We start from the raw sequence: 22,509 nt of genomic DNA, 5'->3' as shown, positions 1-22,509 counted from the left end.
GTGATGTACAAAAAATATTATCTGTGACCATTTTGGCCAGCAATATGACGATGCCCTGGGGTTTACGCAGCAAATGGCGGTAAATCTGACATGTGCAGAAAGTGTGCAACAATTTTTCTGGTACAACAGACAGCAAAGGTGTGCATTTACCACGACCCACGTTAACTAGGTAATATATTAATTACTAGGGTAACGTGTGCTACATGGTAGCTGTGCAACGCACGTTACTTCACTGTTAGTAGTACCAGTAAAATTGTTGCCTCTCCTTCTTGCCTTTCTGCATAGGACAGGGAATAACACTCCGCTAGATTAAATATAGCTGATTATTTTAGCACATTGATTATTATAACACTAGCATCATTCCTGTACCTGATTTTATGGTTAAGAACCTTTTTTTCCCCATCCATATGAAAATACACAGATAGTGATGCTGTGGCCTTGGTTGATCAGACTAAAGTGGCTGGATGGTGTAATGAATAAGGGTTCTGCCTCTGACGCAGGAGACCAGGGTTCAAATGTCGGCTCGGCCTGTTCAGGCAGTCTTAGGCAAGTCTCCCTAACACTGCTACTGCCTATAGAGCGCGTCCTAGTGGCTGCAGCTCTGGCGCTTTGAGTCCGCCAGGAGAAAAGCGTGATATAAATGTTATTTGTCTTGTCTTGTCTAAAGTAAAGATATTGCATTACGAAATTGTATCGGAGGAAGAAAGTATATTATCCCTGACAAAGAATAAGTTATAAAAACATGCTTATTTATCAAACAGTGCAAACTGCAAATTACTTGGTAAAGTACCTCACAGGAGTCAATAAGAATTTACTTTACCAAATCAAGAACAGTGTATTATGGCTGCAGTGGTGTAGGTCAGGACTTTACTGAGTAATGCAAACACTAAGCTGTAGTTCTAGCTTTATTTTTGTAAATCATGTACAATTTTCCTTCAGTAACAAATCAAAGATGTTTGATGATGATATTCTTCTGTTTAGTAGATTTTGCCCTGTGACTTACGAGCTTCCTCTTGTAGGTTTCAGAAAGATGTGACTCTGTTTTCGTCAATGGAAAAGAAATGAAAAGCAAAGTGGACACCATTGTGAACTTTACATACCAACATATCACAACCCAGCTGGAGATCACTGTGTGGGCCCCACGACTTCCTCTGCAAATAGAGATATCAGATACTGAGCTGAGCCAAGTCAAGGGTTGGAGGATTCCAGTTTCTGTTAATAAAAGGTAAGAACATATTAAGCTTATTTTTAAATGTTTTAAAGTATAACGTAACCTACACTAAACTTTCCATATATCATCAACAGGTGGCAGCACTAGCTTTTGCTTAGTTTGTATACTGTCATTTTCCTTACAGTGTACATAAGTGTACTTGAAGTTAAAAAAAGTAGATAGTTACGTCAGTATGGTTCAGATGCTTCCTAGATCCTCCTGCAGCCCACCTTTCCAGTGCAGTGTCCCTCTAAACCTATTTAACAAAAGCTTCTGGCCATGGATGAGGGAATCCAGATTGGACATAAATGAGTAAGGGCCACGCATCAGTGCTGCTCGGATACCCCTCAATCACAGATTTGGCCATGATTTAAAAAAAAAATCCGGAAACGGCGTGATTGACTTTCCGGATTTGAGACGGCCTCATGAATTCGACTCGATTTTTTCTGAGAATGAGGCAATCATGCTTAATCACGGCCGTGATCACAGAATAGCATTTAAGCTATTCTTAAACCCCCCATACATGCTACAATTCTCCCAAACTTAACTTAATAATCACTCGGTGGCTAGCTACATACAAGTATACAGTCAGAGCAGTAGTAGTTAGAATCAGTGAGCCTTTCAGAATCCCTTTCAGAGGTCTCTCTCTCTCTCTCTCTCTCTCTCTCTCTCTCTCTCTCTCTCTCTCTCTCTCTCTCTCTCTCTCTCTCATGGATTTTTGCCACTGAAGGTGATTTTGGCTTCTGCTCGGATATCTGAAAAAACTATCCGCCCGGATTTCGGATTTCAGATGGGAAATCCGAGTTTGTCAGATAGTGCTATTCGGATTTAAAAAAATATCTGAATTGCTATTCAAAGTTCGGATAGTGGGAAAAGTTTGGATTATCTGGGTAGTTCGGCTATCCGGAATCCGGATGAGCACCACTGGTGCAGTAGAATAAGGCCCAAAGTAGTGATGATCGTAATCTGCTAATTACGATTACGCAAACTTAAGCATAATTTTTTCCAATTACGATTTGGAAATTCAATTGGTTTTGTGTAATCCATTTGTAATTTCATGCCAATCGATTTTAAAAATGCAAAGAAAAACAAAACAGTGTACCGTTGTAAAATCAATTATATCAAAAACTACAAGATTTTTTTTTTTTTATCATTTTTTGCCTTGTTCCCACTATTCCTAGCATGTATGAAGGTTTTGCTATTAACCAGCTAAGTTTAAAATTTCCTTTTAAACAATGCACATTTCCTGGCTGCCCTGCTGATCCATAGACCATACCTGAACAAGCATGCAGATCAGGTGTTTCTGACCGAAGTGTGACTAAACTAGCCACATGCTAGTTACAGGTGTGTGATTCAGACACTATTGCAGCCAAAGAGTCATCTCTTTTACAATAAGAATCTATGTCAGCATATCTTCAGATTGCCAGGCAACCAGTATTGTTTAAAAGAAAAAAAAATATGGCAGACTCCATATACCTCTCAGTTCAGGTGTATGATGAGATACACATGGGTACGTACAGTACTTAACATATTAATAACTAGGCTGTTTTACTTGTTTAATTTTGCTGCCTTAAAGAGTTAATTTTTAGGAATGGAAGTGACAGCTTCTGTCTTGTCGGTACCTTGTAGGGGAATATGGTAAACATCACTGATAAGCAAATTACAGCCACAAAAGTTTACCTGGCAGAATACAACTTCTGAGAGCAGGGGAAGATAGAAAAAGGTCAATAGTTCATGTATTTTCATTTAGGGACACTTAGTAGGCTGCCACTGAGCAGAGACAACAAAACATTTAATTTACCTTGTAAATGTTTACATTTAAAATAAAACCATTGGATAGCTAAGAAAGGGGCATTTTTAGGAGTAGGATAATAAATACAATTGTTTATCTCATCAGTTTATTTTCACCTCGGGTTCACTTTCAATCTAATCATTATGCTTTCCAGCAACTCATATTTTGGCATACCAGTGCTGATTTTTATATTTTGGATGGTTGTCTTTATATGTTACTAGGCTTGAGGCATACACCCATACAGTTCCAACACAGTTTTATGGCTCGGGACATTATTACCATTTAACAGAAAAAAATATTCAGAGATGCCAAATAACTGTTTTGTATTTTTGATGGTTGTTTTTATATGTAAATAGGCATGGCTTGAGGCATACATCCATACAGTACCAACAGAGTTTTATGGCTCAGGACATTATTACCATTTAATAGAGAAAAATGTTCGGAGATGCCAAATAACTGTTTGCTAAGAGCAGAAATAACTTGGCACTCAAAGAGCGACTAAAAATTGTAGTGGCAGCAGAGAAAAGTGTACATCAGCAAATAAACCTTTTTGCTTTATTAGCTTCTCCTATTTGTAATCCCAGGATGTGATCCATGAATAAGTTCAAAAGACTACTGACTACTGTTTACAGACTGTTTATAGAAAAAGGATCCAGGGCACTGTCCATACAGCGGGTATGTTATTGAACCAAAGTACAGTAGTCAGGATATCAGCAGAGCAGTTAATTATTATATTTTTAGAAATAGATCAACAGGGCAACCTTCTTGACTCTCTAGTAATAAGTGTATTTGAATTTGATAAGCTTAGGAAAACAATGCTTATCACTGCTGACATACTTATGATCAATATGTATTGCTTATCCTATAAATTGGTAAACAATGTCATGTGGACTTGTCAGGTGTACACTACATATAATAAAATATCGCCAATATTAGAATAAATCACACTACATGTTTTGTAAATAGGTTTTTAAAAGCAGGTTAAACAGTTCTGTAATTGTGGGTTAAGTATGTGAAGAAAATAAGCTGTCATCAATAGCTATAATAAAATGTCATGCAGTCATGTGCTGCTGGATGAATAGAGGAACAATATTTAATTAGCTTATTCTTATTATGCATGATAATATTTTTTTTTTGTAAAAGGTTATGACTAATGTGAAAGTAGGCTGTTACCTTCGAAAGGCATTAAAGTGAAACTCAAGTTTATAAAATAATTTCCTCTAGGTCAACTATAAACAGCAAGGACTATAAAAAACTTGCTATCTTTTATAATTATAAATAAGGTAATTATAGCCTTGTTTATGCACTTGTTGCTTTTAAAAAAGGTTTAGTTCTGAATGTAATATCCTTTTTATTTACAAAAAGTATGTTTTAAAGGAAGCTCCAAGATTTCACCAAAGTCCTTTTCAGGAATCCTCCTGAACATGCGTGGGGTTGTTACTCACACCTTCTCCTGTGCACTGGTGATGCGGATGAACTATTAGCCTTCACATGTCTTTGACATGGACTGAGGAAGGATTTCTTCTTAAATAGTCCCTCCACCATGTCATGGACTTTGTGACCTGGTTTGGTGGGCCCATGCTATCCGATTCAGCTGTTATGGCTATACTCATATCTGGACCTCACAGCCCTCCGAGTCCATAGCTGTCACCAGGTTTCACTTCTTTCTCTCATCTCCAAATTACTACAATACCATTCCAGCCACTCCATAAAAAAACGGCCTTTAGGAAAGTAGCCAATGACATCTAAGCAGTTAAACCCAAAGTCCATTACTACATTCTGATTCTTCTTAATCTGTCCTCTGCATTTGAACCTGTTGACTACAACTGACTTCTCCAGACACTTTCATAATTAGGTATTAGTGGCCTCATTATTTCTTGGATATTTTCCTATTTTTCACAAACTCTTATTCAAATCAAATCTCCTCTCCATGTCCGCCTGTCTGTAGGGATACCTCAGGGCTCTGTCTTTTGTTCTCTTTTTTCCATTGATATGCATGGTCTCAGCAAATTAATACTTTCATTTGGTTTTCAATACCACTTACAGTATGGGCTTGATTCACAAAGCGGTGCTAACTGTTAGCACGCCTGTGAAAACCCCCTTAGCACGTCTAAACAAGCTTTTCACGCATAAAACTTTACGCCCGCAAAACTTTACGCGCGCACTGCACAGAGCGCAGGGCACTCCGCGCGAAGTGCCCATTAAAGCCTATGGGACTTAGCGCGTAAAACTTTGCGCTCGTAAAACTTTGCGCGCGCAAAGTTAGCACGCGATCTGATTAAGATATCCGGTGCTAACCTACTTAGCACCCTGGTTAGCGCGTCTAAAGACTTTAGACGTGCTAAGTAGGTTAGCACCGCTTTGTGAATCAAGCCCTATGTGTTGATGACACACAACTGTACCTCTTAGCCCCAGACCTTAATTTCCTCTCATCATGCAAACCTGGCTGTATGCCTGCTCTATTTTTTTCCTCTTGACCTCTCACTTACTAAAACTTTATATGCACAAAACATAACCTATTGTTTTTCTACCATCTCTATACAATTCTCTGTATGATATTACATATGATATAACAACTTAAGTCCTCCCTTTAACTCCAGTTCTTCAAGCTTGATGTTTAAAAGTAGCACCTCCTATCATCTCCAACTCAAAAACATATCTCACATCTGACCCTTTTTTCTACTCAGGTCACTACTAAAATGCTAGTGCATGCTGTAATAATATCCCACCTTGGCTAATATAGAAGCCCTGCTCTGTGGCCTTCTAGTGTATACTTAACTTGGCCGCTTGACTCATCCCCCTTTTTTCTTGTTTCTCACCTGCTCTTCCTCCTATTTGTAGCCTTGTAGTCAACATTTCAAGGCAATATTTTTAGTTGCAGAAACCTATTTTCACACAAAAATAGGTAACACATGAGAACTCTGGCTACTAAGCTATTAGGTGGTATTTTCAAGTCTGTGCCTAGAGGTGAGCTTTAAATATACAATAACACATTAAAGTAAACCTGAGATTAACTAAAAGAAGACATTTATACATATCTGGGGCTTCCTCAAGCCCCCTTCAGGCTGATCGGTCCTTCGCTGTCCTCCTCAAGCTGCCTGGATCCTCCGCTCTGGGTCCCGGTAATCCAGCAAGTCAGAGTGTAGTGCATATGCATGGCCCGGCCATGCAAGTGCCCGCATTGCATTTCCATCGGCAGGAGAGTTCTGCTCCTGCGCAGTACTACTTTGCAGGTGCAGAGTGCTCCTGTGATGATTTGCTCAGCTGGCTGCACAAGCAGACAGCTGTTTGACCAATCCTCTAGTCTGAAGGTTACAGGTCTCTGGAAGAGAGACCTGTCTTTCCTTTGCAAGTTTCTGGTCTGTTCTGCTGTTGAGGAATTTGCATACATTCGTTATGCAAATCCCCTACCTGCCTCCTGTGATGACTGGCACTATATAAGCCATGTTTTTCCCAGAATGCTTTGCTGGCCATTCCTTCTGGGTTTGTTGAAACACTCCTAGAGTGTCAGCCATTGTTGATCTGTTAAAGTTTACCTTAGGGTAATTCTTGGAACTGTACTAGGCAGTTTCCTAGTGCAGTTAGATTGCATTTCTGTTTTGTCTGTCTGTTGCGATTGTCCTGTCCCGGCGGTGGTCGACAGGAAATCGTTCTGTTTGTCTGGATGCTAATCGGGGCAGTGGTTGCTACCGGTAGCCCCTTCTGATCTGTCTTGCTTGGATCAGACTAGTCTTGCGCTAGCGCTGTGGATCGTTCTGTTCTCCTGGATCGCACTAGTCTCTAGCGGTAGTGCTGTGGATCCTTCTGATCTGTCTTGCCTGGATCGCACTAGCCTTGCGCTAGTGCTGTGGATCCTTCTGTTCTGTTTTCCTGGAGTATAGCTGGAGCAGCGGTTGCTACCAGCTATCTCATCTGCCTGTCTTGCTTGGATCGCACTAGCCCCTAGCGGTAGCGGTTTTGGATCCTTCTGATCTACTTTCTTGAAAATGGGGGAGAAACCGAGAGCCCAATATGGTGCAGTATGTTAATATGGAGAGGTCTGTTGTGAATAAATGAGATGATTATACTCACAAGGGTGGGTCGCCACAAAGGCAACCACTGGAAAGGCCGGCGGGGAGAATTGTAACCTGACCCCGCTCAGGTTAAAAAGTCGCTCTCTGTAGATAGGAGAAAATGGGGATACACCCCTCCACCAAGGGTGGACTAGATGATATTGAAATATGATAACAGAGGCGCCAAGCAGAATAAAATTAGTTAAAATTGTTAAAAAGGGGGAAGTGGGTGGACTCACCTCCCTTCTGAAAAAAATGGCCGGAGAGGCACTCTACCTGGTTCATGACCTGATTTTGCACCCTCCAAATAATCGTTTGCCTGAAGAAGCGGGACTGTTACCCGTGAAACGCGTTGCACTTTTGGAGTTACTAATAAATGTTACTTTAGACTGTAAGTAACCTGTCCATTGTCCGGCCATTTTTTTCAGAAGGGAGGTGAGTCCACCCACTTCCCCCTTTTTAACAATTTTAACTAATTTTATTCTGCTTGGCGCCTCTGTTATCATATTTCAATATGATCTACTTTCTTGTTCCTGAGCTCGGATCGCACACGCTCTGACAGAAAGAGCAGTGGATCTTTCCTCTCGTATTCCTGTTTTCCGTTTGTCTGTCTTGTCTGATACGAACGCCTGCTGTAGGCTCGGTGAGGTAACCGCTAAGCAAGAGCTCGCGTTCTTTGTTTTGTGTTTGTCTGTCCGTGGTTAGTTAGGCGTGCTTGTCTCTGTTGTGCTTAACACGCGGAGACCGTGCTGTAAACGCGTTCGCTGTTGCGAATGAGTGCGGTGTTCGCGTTTAGTTAGCGTTTGTTATTTTCCTTATCTTCTCATTGATTTGCTGTGCCTTTGCTACTCTCATCCCCTGTCTTGCTTAAGCATTGTGTCACCTCTGGCAATTGCCTCTCTCGCGATTGCGTTCCTACTTTGTTTCTGCTGAGGTGTGTTCACCATTGCTGGGTCGCGACTAGATTGGTGAACACACATTCATCCTTTACCTGTGCTCTCTCTCTTTAAGGGCTGTTCAGCCCCGCATTGTCTTGATCTGTACAATCCCCATCTGGCATCTGTGGCCGTGCAGCGGTTGTACTCGTCTGCACTCCACAGCGCCATCTACCGGTGGGAATTGCCCTTTACTGGTGCGTGCACCAAAGCTGGGTTCCCCCCTTTATACGCTTGTGGAGGATTTCCGCCATGTCAGCGCACTCCTTGTGCGCTGATCACGGAGATTATTCCGCAATCGTTACAGCTCCCGGCAACAGGAGCACGACAGGGAGCACGCACGGCCAGACTGCACTGACTGGCGCCAACTGGCTGGCTTACCGGGACCCATAGCAGAGGGTCCAGGTGGCTTGAGGAGGATGATGAGGGACCGATCAGTCTGGAGAGGGCTCCAGGTATGTATACATTTCTTCTTTCAATCCATCTCAGGTACTCTTTAAGGTTTGTGAATGCTTATAGGAAACATGTAGAGGGGATTACAGGAAGGCAGAATGATTTTGGAGACACCTATCATGGTATCTGAGAACAAAAATAGGAGATTTTATGGGCTTTACAAAAAAACCATGTCTGGCAGCCCAAATGAGATGAAATCTTATTTTTCATTAAATTATAGAAATAGAAAAGTTTGAGTAAAAAATGTGAACTTGTTTGAATAGACTGATAAAGTAACTAAAATGCATATAGGTTTGTGTGTTTTCACCGAGTTGTCTTTTCTACTGTGATCTTATTCCATGTGGTTTTGACACTGCTATCATCTTCACAGATTTATGTATTGGTGAGTATTCATAAGTTTCAACATTCTATTTTCTAATGCGAAGAATGCCCACTGGGCTTCTGAAAACTCAGCCAGAGTACTGCAACAATTACCAGAAGCTCCCGATTACCTCTAAATGGCAAGCAGCAGTACAGTTAAATAAGTCTTGCTGTGGTCTGGCATTTCATACATAAGAGAAGATGAGGGGGGAATTGTAAAGCTGCTGGGTACATTTGGCATTAAATATGTACTGCATTTTACTTATGGTATTAATGTAGCACTAGAAGTACATTTTCAAACCTGCATGCCTGACGAAATAAGATTTAAACTCATGTTTTACCTCAGTATGAATCTTTCAAATACAAAACAGTTCTCTGTGGAGAAAAAGATATGCTTATTTATTACGAGATAACTAGGCATATCTTTGTGTAGTGTGAGCAGATGTTCTTAGACTATATTATTCTTTATCCACTTATTCTTGTATGGGCTGAGCAGGAGGGCTTTTATTCTATATTATTTTGCTTTTCACTGAGCATTGTTGTTAAGTTTCCACATTTTCTTTGTCATTTTGTAAAGACCCATTTTTGGAATTTTTCTTATAGTATAATGGAAAGTGTCTTCATTTCTAGGTAATTTTAAATGGTTTACATACAGATTTGTACTTACGTGTTTCAGATTAATATTGTATATTCTGGCATATAAGACTACTTTTTAACCCTTGAAAATCATCTGAAAAGTCAGGGGTCGTCTTATACGCCGGGTATCATTGATGCCCGGTTATACGCCAAATCCTGTTACCGACTCTCAGATCTCGCTGCTGAGGACTGTAGAGAAGCAGCGCAGATGCAAATGTGCGAGATCTGAGAGGCAGAAAAGGAGATAAATATGATACAAGGGTGGGCTAGAAGGGTGAAAGAGGCGTGTTTTATGGTCACAGCACGATCTATTCTTCCATACTGCTCTGATAAACAGGGAGACAAGGAGAGCTGACCAATCCACTTAGGGAGAGTTGACCAATCCAACCAGTCAATCGCCTATATACTGTTATATACTGGGTGCCACATACAGTGCAGCACCAGTATCTGTTCATACACAGCACAAGTATATGATGTTTTTTACATATTTATTTGGTGTGCGTTGGAAGAGGGGTAGTCTTATATGGCCAGTATATCCCAAACTCTATATTTTAACTGGAAAAGTTGGGGGGTTGTCTTATTCACCGGAATATACGGTACCTATGAACTGCAAGCAACTTTCTTAAAATTCACCTGCTGTCGGTGGTATATGTATGGACTCCTTACAAGAAGAGTAGAATCATTTAAGTTATTCTGCACAACCTAGTACTGATTTAGGCCGGTTTTATATCTGTGGCGGTGCAATGCTCTGCCCCCCCTCACATCATACCACATGACAAAAACTTGATTCATATGACACTGTGGCAGAGAGGCAAAGTGCGTCACTGGGATTCCCGTCTTCCTAGTTAAATTTGCATCATTATGCCCATGTGTGCCGCAGCACTGCCGCCAGCAAATATAACATTTCTGTGCCATACATTGACTTTAATGCATTGGTGGCCACTGCGTTGCTGTGGAAGTCGCATGATAAGGCACTGTTGAATTTGTGGTGGATCAGTGGTGAATCGAAAGTTTCCAATTCTCAAAAAAAGTGCCCATGTGTAAAAGGGGCCTCAGTTATTGGTGGAGGCAACTTCAATCATTACCTTTGAAATACTCAAGCAGCTGTTTCAATACAGATTTGGGCCACAGCAGAGATAGTTAAATTACATGTGTGATGTCATCTTGCAGCAATGCTCCACGCTGCGCTCCATCCCCTGACACTTACTGCTTCACAGCCAGAATGTCCAATGTGAAGGGGCAGTATCGCAAAGATGGAGCGCAGTGGCAAGAATACATCACGCACAGAAATTAACCCTCCCTGCTGCAACCCCCATTTCAGACATGACAGGTAAAGTTTCGCATCTCGCACAACTGTGCTCTCAGATTCTTATTGAAGAACTGAATAAACTGTTTTGATGCTTGTGCATCAAATTTTGTCTTTTATCTCAAAATGGCCAACCAAAGAAACTGTGTTTGGGGATCATTTGAAATGAATGGAAAGAGTGAGAACATTTCTCTAACTTATATGAGAATCAGGATCAGAAATAAAGTCTTTAATTTGTAATAGAACTAGCAGCATCAGGATCAAAGTCAAGCAACCTAGACCCTTAAGCCCCATTTACCCTTTACACTAAAAAAAAAAAAAAACTGCCACTTACCTGGGGCTTCTATCGGCCCCCTGCAGCTGGAATGTCCCGTGCCATCCTCCTCCGATCACCCATTCCCCGTCGCTGCCACCAGTGTAATTATTCGTCTAACTGGACGAATAGAAGTGCAGCTGCGTGGTTGTGCGTGTGCTCGCTCCCGCGCGTGCCAGCCGGAGCTTACTGTGCAGACGCAGTACAGGAAAACTTCGTACTGTGCCTACACAGTGAGCTCCTGCTGACGTGCGCGGGAGCGAGTACGCGTGCAGCCACGGCCGAGCAACCGCACTTGTATTCGTCTAGTTAGACAAAAATTACTAGGAAAGGCTGAAGGGTTGCAGAAGGTTGGCACTACAGCAAACATACACGCATTGTGCACAGTCTGGGTTAAAGGTGCCTCTTCCTGGAAATACTTACTTAGCGTGCACTAGCCAGCAGACATTAGAGCTGTCCCGAACATTTTGGCCGCAAACTTATTCGTGCAAACATCGAAACGCGAACCCGCCCCTATACTACATCATTGGGCTAAACTTTGACCCTATACATCACAGTCAGCAGACACATGACAGCCAATCAGGCTGCACTCCCTCCTGGAGCCCCCCCTTATATAAGGCAGCTGCGTCAGCCATTATCTCACTCGGTGTTGCTGCAGTAGTGAGAGAAGGGAGAGGAACCTGCTGCACAGACATAGGTGTAGCTTGCTCCTAGCTGATATTTGTTGTTGAAAAGCACCACAAAAAGAGCTCTTTTCAGAGCTAATGTTCTTGTGAAGTCTTTTTTTTGTGTGTGTGCCACTGACACTGCATTGTACAGCCCTGTGTGTCGCAGCTGGCACTTGCTAATTGCTATACTGTGCAAAGCCCAGCACATTCAGTGCCTACCTTTTCACTGCACTTTTGTGTGTGACAGCTGCACATTTGTAATACCAGTTCGACCGTGCATACCTGTTCATGTTAACTGCACCTGTGTGACAGCACGCAGTGTTATATACCAGCAGTCACTGCATAACTGTTCACTGCACCTGTGTGTGTGACAGCAGCACATTTGTAATACCAGTCCGATCATGCATACCTGTTCACTGTACCTGTGTGTGTGACAGCTGCACATTTGTAATACCAGTCCATGCATACCTGTTCACTGCACCTGCGTGACAGCACACAGTTTTATATACCAGTCACTGCATACCTGTTCACTGCACCTGTGTGACTGCACATTGTTATACCAGCAGTCACTAAATACCTTTCACTGCATCTGTCACTGCACATTGCATAATACCTGGGAGTCATTGCATACCTTTCACTTGAATGGATGGCAGACTTGCCCTTCATAACAGATTCTCATTAAAGGCAAGTGGTGTTATCTCTGGCACACAGCGTTGGGTCAAGGGTCCATCTGACCACACATACCTGGTCTGCAAAGCATGGTCAGGGCAGGTACATTACTTATACAGCACATTTGGGTCCTTCCTTGGATGTGTGGTGGTTGCCGTTTCTCAGGCTCCCACTCTGGACCGGAATTGAACCCTGATTTCCCGGCCATTACCCGTGGTCACCACGGTGCAGAAAGTACCAAAGAGAGTTGACCACACAGTTGAATGAATGGCAGACTTGCCCTCCATAACAGATTCCCGTTAAAGGATTTCAAGTGTACTCATCATTATACAGGGAGTTGAAAGAGTCCTGTATTGTTATTTTTCATCACTACCTCCCCGAGTCGGGACTTATGTGCCGTGTCTGCTGCCTTCCTTGGATGTGTGGTGGTAGCCGTTTCTCAGGCTCCCACTCCAGATCGGAATCGAACCCTGATTCCCTGGCCGTACCCTTTCTTTAACAATGGTAGAGAAAGAACCATTGACAGTCTGAGCAGAGATGAACCCCTGGACTACTGGGTGCGCAGGCTTGACCTTTGGCCAGAGCTGTCACAATTTGCCATCCAACTCTTGTCTTGCCCTGCCTCAAGCGTCCTAGAAAGGACCTTCAGTGCAGCTGGAGGCATTGTCAGTGAGAAGAGAAGTCGCCTAGGTCAAAAAAAGTGTTCAGTACTTAAAATGAATGAGGCATGGATCCCAGAGGGCTACTGCCTGCCTGAAGACCAAGTCAGTCCCCACACACACAGCATCTCTGCCTGCATGCCATGTGACTGCCTTCCCCATGACTAAGTCAGTCCCCACAAAGCATCTCTGCCTGCAGGCCACTTGACTGCCTTCTCTGCCACCACCAACAGGGTCCAGGACTCCAGGTGGATTCCTGAACAAAAATAATACACATTTTTCTGGTGTGTGTATATGCCTGCCTAATTTTTCTGGATACACTGGGGCTGCAACAACAAAACAAAAGGTATGTACATGCGTCAATTCCCCTTCTTGATCGTTACCTTGCCGAGGTGAAAGAGCTTGCGTATCACAATGAAGCAATGACCGAGTGTCTCGGGGGAGGGGGGGGGGCACACCCAAGATATTAAGGTCGTTGCTTCATTGTGGACAGACCAAATTTGATCAGCTTGACACTCAGTCACTGTTGTTCTGTCATTGAGCTACCTCAGCCCGACCATATGGGCTTGAAAACCGGCATCGCCTGCACTCTCGCCTTGGTGCGCACCAGTCCAGCACGGCCGTCACTACACAAACAGCTGTTTGCGGTGTGTTACACAGTGAGTTTAGTCTGTCAGTGTGAAGCAGTACACTAATTACACTACCTGATTGATGTATACACATGCTGTAACGATTGGTGTCAGCATTAACTGAGTTCTGATTATTAGGTGATCAGCAGAATCACCTATATAATACAGATATACAAGAGCTGAGGAGGCAACCAATAGCAAAGAGTGTAGATAGGTGTAGTGCTTGGTGCAACAATAGTAGTAATAGGTTTGAGTATACCACACCAGAGGAGCTGGTGGGCACTAACAGTACCAGACCCCTCATCAGAGACTAGGGCCCTCTGGTGAGAGTAGAGTAGTCAGACAAGCAGTGTTTCGCAACAGGCTGGCAGATACGGTACAAAGTCAGAAGGCAAAGACAAGAAGGTTATAGCAGGCAGAGTCGGCAGCAAGATCAGATGGGCAGAAGTACAAAATCACTGAGAGTAAGAATAGTCAGAACGAGCAAGAGTCATAACAGATAATACAATTTTCAATTATAATTATGGCTATCAAACAATCCTATCACTGTGTGAAATCCCCGGTTTCCTCCCGGATCAAAGCACACCGGATCTATCTAAGGTCTAAACGCTCACATGAAGTATTCGCAACAGCAGACAAGTTGCTACTGAATCCGCCGTGCTTAAGAAGCGGAGGAGACCCCTGAGGCATGCCCACCGCAACTCAACCAATCAGCGGCGGCGAGCGTGCCCTGTGACGTCAGAAGACCAGCCGGTCAGCTGACGTGCCTCCTCCTGGCATAAAGATCCTGACGGTGAGCGCGTGCACGCGCTAATGCACCCCTGTGAACTACGGTTAGCCTCCGTAGAAGCGCTGATTTGCGCGAAACGGCCATGGCACCCACCACCATCCACGTGCCTCCTCTCACCATGGTATGTGTACCTCTTGCACCAGTTTTTGCAATTTTGTATATTGCACTGTGACATTATATGCAAACATAAATCTATATTGAGACAAACAATTACACCTGTGCTGGCGGAGGGGAATGGGTGATCAGAGCAGGACCGTGCAAGACATTCCAGCTGCAGGGGGACAATAGAATCCCCAGGTAAGTGGCAGTTTTTGTTTTTTTAAAGTGCAAGAGAACCCCTTTAATCAGTTGCTCTCAGATATCACTGAAAGGACAACTGATTTTCAAAGTAATTCCCTTGTTTTCCTAGGGCACAGTTCACACTTAACACGTTTTAAATGAAATCTTTTTCACAATGCAGAATGCACTGCTATGGAGAAGAAAAAAAACGTGTACCAACTGATTAGGTGTAAATAGGGCCTTACTGGTATTTACAGAGCCTTCAGCCCTGCAGTGTCTTATGTATTATTATGCTTAGAACTTAGAACTTTAGAGTTTACTTTCTTTTATGAGTGGGCCATGAGGAATGAAAGGTACTGATGTTTGCTACTGTTAATCTTGAGTTGAGTAAAAAGTAACCTCCAAGGGCTAGCAACATTTGCAGTTTCCATCTTGGAGTTACATTTAGAGCCAGTGCATTTCTATTTTAAGACCTTTTAAATTGTTTTGTAATAATTTCTCACATGCCACCATTTCATCATCACATATCAATTTTTGGGGATTAAAATTAAAGCTGTTCTGCCATAACTGACATCTGTATTTGGAGGTGGAATTCAATCAACTATAAATCTGCCACTTAATCAATAAATCAATTAAGCAAAATAACTAGACTCTATTTCATTTTCAGGCTTATATATTGCATGATTCTAGAGTTCAATCAATACTTAGTTCCAAAATAACTTCATGATCCCTCTATATTTAATGTTGAGGAAATACAAAAATTTACAATGCTTTAACTTTCTTATTTACAGACCCACCAGAGATAGTGAAGATGAAGAAGATGATGAAAAGAAAGGAAAAGGGTGTTCCCTGCAGTACCAGCATGCAATGGTCCGTGTCTTCACCCAGTTTGTTGCAGAGTCTTCAGATGTTGGTGGGCAGCTGATGCACATGCTTGGTCCGGACTGGCAGTTTGATATTACTGATCTAGTGAGTGACTTTATGAAGGTTGAAGAACCCAAAATAGCTACACTAGAATCTGGAAAAGTTTTGGTCGGCAGAGATCAAGGAATCACTACAGTCCAGGTATTATTGCATTTTATTATTTTTTAATTAATATTTCAAGAAAAACATGTTGAGATAATAAACTATCAATATAAACAATTGTACGTATACTCCTACTACAAACATAAATCCTTCTATCTCACCAGTTTATTTTATTTTTTTAAAACTAAAAAAAGTAGGTTGAATGTTGTATTGTCTCAGCCTCTTACACAGGCTCAGTGTCCCAGAGCTAAAATATATGAACTGTTGACCTTTTTATCTATCCCCTGCACTTAATAGCTGTTCTATTCCATGCAAGAGTTTTATGGCTGTTATTCCTTGGTAGTGAGTGTTACACTATACCTGAATGGTTAACTCTTCAGGCAGAAAATGGAAAAAAAACATAGCCTAGTTATTTGTATGCTATGCATTGTACATACACATTTATCTCATCCTGTCACATGTCCCTTTTGGTACACTTTTAGGCTACTTACACACCAAGACGTTGCGTTTTAGGGGACGTTATGGTCGCATAACGTGCCCCTAACGCAACGCATGGTGGTGCGGGAGAGGACGGTAAAGTGAGCCGCATTAGGCGGCTCTATCCGCATAAGGTCTCCCAGGGTGGCGCTGATTGGCCGGCGGGACCACGTGATGCGGAGCGAGACACTCCGTATCACGTGGTCCCGCCGGCCAATCAGCGGCCGCCAGTGCAGTGCATATTAAGTAGCCATGTGCGCGGCTACTGTAGCGGCATCTCCCCGCCTCCTCTCCGCCCCCCACTGAGCATGTGCAAACAGTCTAACGCGGCTAAAGCCGCTAGAACGCACAGCATGCTGCAGTTTCACTACAACGTGCAGTGTTACATGTAACGCAACGTGGGCAATGTGAACAGCCCACTTGTGTTACATTGCTGTGCGTTGGGGGAGCGTTACAGGCTGCACTAACGTATGCCTGTAACGTCCCTGTGTGGAAGCAGCCTTAGAGTACAGTATATCATTATGTTTATACTTATAACCCAGGGTACATAAAGTAAAATATTATTATGTAAACTATTCGCTTGCCAGCACAGTTCAATGTGCCACTTATGTCAATTATTTTCCCAAATGAAGATCATTAAAGTCAACCTAAACCCAGAACTTAATTTCTGCTCTAAAAGATAAGCAACAGCATAATAACCTTTGAAGAAAAAACATTTCTTTGTTACAGCTTATAAAACTGCTGCAATAAATCTGCAGTGTTTACTTCCTGGTTTCATGGGATACCTCCTCAGCACACATCAGACAAAGCTCAAATTACACTGGCTCATTACTTAAAGATAAGGAAAAATTAGACAGGCTGTTCTTTCTTAACACACACAGGGTGACGTTCTCTTGTGCAAGAGTTTAGGTCTGCTTTAACACTTACATTTCTGCAAGTATGATTTTCTCTTCTCATAGACGTATTAATTTTTTGGTATAAATGAAATTAGCTGATTTAGTTTAAATCTCACTTCCACAAGTTACTTCCGTTCGTACCTTTCCATAGGCCAGACACACTCTAAAATTATTGTTTACATTGTTGATTTTATGTTTAATTTTTTTTGTTTAGTAGAGTTTATTGAAAGAATTTTGTGTTATTTAAAGTGTACCCAAGGCGTATTCGGGAGGGGCAAGTGGGACACAGAGGTATATTCCCTGGTCAGTGACACGCCTCTGTGTTCCCTTGGCACCATACTCTATCTCCCCTGTCCGTGCTGCCGACCCCACCCCCCCACTGAATCTCCTGGCAACTAGCTTGTTGAAAAATAATAGGGGAAGGGGCACTCCCCGCCTCTCTGTGTCCTTTCTCCGCTTTCGTTCCACCCCTTCCCTGCCTCTATCTTGCCCTTTTCTTGCCTGCCTGGGCTCTGTGCCTCTTATGAGAAGCACAGAGCTGAAGACTGTAGTGTTGTGACTCTGGGGTCGCAGATTTTTTTTTAGAACAAAAATGAAACAAACAAAACAAAAGATAATGGAGCAGCGAGGAATGACGGTAAGCATTCCTGAGCTGGATAGCCCTCCAGCTAAGGTAGCATGTTTTTTAATAGGAAATCACTGGCTCGGGTTCACTTTCAGGATATGGGTTCATAAGCACTGTTATCATCTACACATACAGTTTAATCTATTTCCTGCAGTTGTTCAGTGATTTTTTTTTATTTTCCATTGTCCTTGTTTCTGTTAATTTATTTTCTAAAGTTATGCTAACAACAATACTTTTATTGACTTACCATATATACTCGCATATAAGCCGACCCGCGTATAAGCCGAGGTACCCCCTTTTCCCTTACAAAACCAGGAAAAAGTGATTGACTCACATATATCCCCCTCCCAAGTATAGCCCATATGTGCCCCCAGTACAAGTCAGCACCCCTCCCCATAGCCAGATGTGCCACAAGGATGATAGTTGTGTCTCAAGACCACTAGATGGGGTCATAGATATGGGACAGCGAAAGCCACACAGGAAGAATCCCCGATCATTTCACCACTGACATGTTGCTTGCATGCTCTGCTCCACAAGCTGGGGAAACAGGTAGTCTTGAGCAGAGCACTCTGCACACCATGTTGCAGGGGATTGAGGGCACGGACACAGAAGGGAGCCAGCTGGCAAGAGCAGGCTCACTAGTGCACAATCCTCTGCCAGTAACAAAACCTGCTCACCATCCGTTCTGCTCCACGGACTCGCATATAAGCCGAGGGGGTAACTTTTTTAACACATTTTTGTGCTGAAAAATTAGGCTTATATGTGAGTATATACAGTACTTTATGCTAATCCACCAGCAAGCAGGAAAATACTCAAAATAATGTTGATAGTAATTGTGCACCTTCTTTTTGGTACAATTTCAATTACAAAATGCTGAAAGGTTATTTTAAAGAGAAAATAAAATATGAGTTTCAGAAAACTCAAGAGAAACATATAACTGCATTTGGGGCGTCATGTCTGTTGAAAATTCTCTCCAGAATGTCTCTGTTGCCGTGAAATGTCTGGCTTTCTAGCACATTTCAACCTTAGTTCATGCATTTTAAAAGAATAAATGAGTGTCCTAATACAGAAGAGCAGAATTTCTAGTGAATGAAGCAAGTCTAAGAGAGGGTAATTGGTATGGAATATTTTTGAAGTCATAAGATTCAGCAAGATAATCACATTCAGTACAGAAGATTTCCTTCAATAAGTTGGAAATGAAGGAGATGAAATGCCACCCATACTTCAAAGGCACGCCGTAAAATCACATAATTTCATTTCAGTGTCTGTTAAGTTGGGTAATATTTGAAGTGAATTAAGAAATTGCTATTCAGCCGACTGTGGCATTCAACTCATATTAACCAAAACAAAGATTAACAGACCTAAGTGCTTGTTTAAAGTTCAGCCTGAAGATTTGTCATTGAAAAAAAAAGGATATAACAGACACACTGCTAAAAGCTATCCATCGTGAAATGTTTTATATAAATGTTGACAGTTCATGCAGTATGTCATTGTTAGACCAGTACATGTATAACTGCCACAAGACAGAGCTTCACGGTGACACTGGAAGACAAATAAAATCTTCAGCCAATGTGTAATTGGGCTGATGGGTAAATTCCTGAAAAACAGGCTATAAACGAACTACAAACAGCATTAATAGTTGATTAACGTGACGTATGGATTTGCTTCTTATATTAAACCACTTTCAGGTAAAACAAAATACAGTGCTAAATTTGACAGTACCATGGTATATGGCAGTCATTAAGTAAAAGAAAAATGAAGTAATGTAAACCATAGCATCCCCATCACTTTTGTATTTAGGTCTGTTCATGTTGAGTGATGTTAAAACAGGGCAGGAAAATTGGACGCAGCCGGCTCCACCATAGGCCGTAATAGAAATTACAGTTAAAGGAATACTATCGATACCCAAGTGTTCTAAAATGACAGTGTGCAAATAATGTCTAAGTAGCTGTGTAAACATTTTCCTACTTTTCATGTTAAATATCAGAGGCAAAAGCTGTAATTTATTGAGGGTAGGATTTAGCTATATTGGGACAAATCAATTGCAGAAGGGGTGTCTGCTTCAATGCACAGCCAGAGTTGCATATCAGACTACAGAAAGCAAATATCAAACATATCAAACTCTGAAAGCAAAAGCAGTATGACAAAGCTGTGACAATTATATACATTTCCTCTGCTCTCTTCAGACACTTTAGTCAGAAACACAGGACACAGGAGTTGCAGCTTTCTCACTGTCACACTCAGAGTTACACATAGAGTTAACTGATCAAGTGTGAGGGGAATTTCCCCTCTCCTCATGGCTCAGTCAGTCGTCAGTTTTGTAAAGTTTGAAGGTATTTTGCTAACAGTAAACAAAGAAGTTGCTACTCAAATGTATACACCAGTAATTAACATCACTTCCCAAACAATTCCTGTGTCAATTGAAAAAAATATGTGAATCGATAGTATTCCTTTAAAGCAGCGATTGGTGAGCAATTTGGGTGCAGTCAAAAGACAAAGCTCAAATTACTTTTAAGACACTGAAAGTCAGCCATTAGCAATAGCTGGAAGCCGAATTACATCATTTCCCACCATCCACGGTGACCTGGAGGGGAAATAGTAATTAGCACCGCAGGGACTTGTGCAGGAGCAGAGGATGCTGTATATTGGCTTTATCCTGCACCCAAATCTCCTGGTGGCATATTTATAGGTAGGGATGATCACATATATACAAATTGTTCCAAATTGACGCAAATTTATGCACATTTTTATGCAGCTTGAAGATGGACCAATCAATTTAAACCTGGGTTTAAATTGATTGGTCCATTTTCAAACCGCATACATTTGCATAAAAAAATTGCATCATTTTGGAAAAATTTGCATCTCAGAGATCATCCCTATTCATAGGTATGCTGTTCACGTTGCCTCTGCAGATTATACATGTGCTCTAATGGCTGAAGGTGATGAGTAGCACTGACCATTTATGATGGACTGGAAACAGGGATGCTAAGTTTAATATAGTTTTGTATTACCCCTAAAGGTAAATATGAGGCTTTCAGTAACCCTGTTCTTTTGAGTTCATTTGTATGAGTTATTATTAAATCCAAATGCTGTCCTCAAATACATAAGTACAACTCTTTGTGACACAGAGGGCATAGAGAGGGTTGATTGAGTTAGGGATTGGTAGAGGGAGAGCTTGTGTGAGAGTTGGGTTAGGTTTAGTGCTAAATATAGTAAGTCTGATCTAGTTATGTATAGCACACAGCACTAAACAGAATATATAGAGAAAACAATCTCCATCCCTGTCACTAATATTAATCCAACTCTCTGCAGCCTCTATACTCTTATCCCTCTGGTCTATTACAAGTACTTAACCCTATCATGATACTTCAGCATTTCTTTTTTGCTTGCAACTACAGATTTCAATCTAAAAACCTTTGCATGATAGAACTATATAATTTCTTCATTACCTTCTTAATTATTAGATATATAGTTTAATACATAATTTTTATAGCTCACAGACACAGTTTTAAAGGCACTTTATCTGGCCTGAAGAAGTGGGCGAGTTCCCACGAAACGCGTTGCCTGTGCTTTTTTTCACTAATAAATATCCATTTCTATATGGGTGTGTCATCATTGAGGTAAGCCACCTCATTTAGGGCTGGTTCAGACGGACGTTTGTGCAGCGTTTACTGCCAGCGTTCGGGGCTTGGCGTTAAACGCTCCTATTCAAGTGAATGGGAGCGTTTGTACCAAGCTTTCACGCGCGTTTACACGAACGCGGCGTTCTGGTCCCTATTTTTACTGGCGTTCAAGGAGCCCCTGGAAGCTACATGTTGCTTCCAGGGGCGGTTAACCGCGACGGGTAATGTTCCCCTAGGGGAATAAAAAACGCGACCGCATCCGAACGCAATGCGAACGCTGCTGAAATCCCGAACGCATTGCCGCCGCGACGCCAACGAACGCGACGCCTCCAAACGTCCGTCTGAACTAGTGATGGGCGAACACCTGGATGTTCGGGTTCGGGAAAGTTCGCCGAACATGGCCGAGATGTTCGGCATGTTCGGGCCGAACCCCGAACTTCCCGAACATCCCTATTTTGGGGGCCCTATGGGGTCGCAGGCATAAGGGGGGAGCATGCCCCGATCGCGGGGGGGGTCGGAAATTCCCCCCACCCCCTCCGCTAGCGCTCCCCCCTCTGCCCGCTTCCCCATTCAAAAGTTTCAAGAAGTACCTGTATAGCGGATGGCCTGGCAGTGGGCGGCACTGTGGAGTGAGGAGGAGGAGGAGTCCGGAGAGTGACGAGTTGAGGGAGGCCGGGCAGCGGGCGTGAGGTCAGCGAAAGGGCGGAACTTCCGCCCTTTCTCTGACGCGATCGGGGCATGCTCCCCCCTTATGCCTGCGACCCCATAGGGGGGCCGTATTGCGGCCTGTTCGGCCGAACAGGGCCCTGTTCGCCCGAACAGGGGCCCTGTTCGGCCCTGTTCGGGGGCATACAGAAGTTCGGGGCGAACCCGAACTTAAAAGGCCGAACACCATGAGGTGTTCGGCCGAACTCGAACATCACCCGAACAGGGTGATGTTCTGCAGAACCCGAACAGTGGCGAACACTGTTCGCCCAACACTAGTCTGAACCAGCCCTTATCTATATTTTAGTTGCTTTTAATGCATTTTATTCACCTTGGGTGTCTCTTTACCCCTTTTTATCATCTCTGAGTAATGTATCTTCACTTTGCCCCCTCCCTCTGCTGAATA

General features: G+C 42.6%; 1 protein-coding gene across 3 annotated transcripts in view; it reads left to right on the top strand.

Annotated features, from left to right (window-relative positions):
• TMEM132B (transmembrane protein 132B) overlaps positions 1 to 22,509 on the top strand; it is a 799,707-nt gene that overhangs the window by 767,948 nt on the left and 9,250 nt on the right. For all 3 annotated transcript variants that reach the window (XM_068243776.1, XM_068243784.1, XM_068243791.1), the window contains 2 exons: positions 1,020 to 1,225; positions 15,543 to 15,816. In XM_068243776.1, coding sequence (XP_068099877.1) covers positions 1,020 to 1,225; positions 15,543 to 15,816 — 480 coding nt within the window. The remainder of the gene's footprint in view (positions 1 to 1,019; positions 1,226 to 15,542; positions 15,817 to 22,509) is intronic.

The sequence above is a fragment of the Hyperolius riggenbachi genome, chromosome 1 (genome assembly GCF_040937935.1).
Source record: "Hyperolius riggenbachi isolate aHypRig1 chromosome 1, aHypRig1.pri, whole genome shotgun sequence".
NCBI lineage: Eukaryota > Metazoa > Chordata > Amphibia > Anura > Hyperoliidae > Hyperolius > Hyperolius riggenbachi.
The sequence above is the reverse complement of the archived record's forward strand: the minus strand, read 5'-3'. Positions and strand labels throughout refer to the sequence as shown.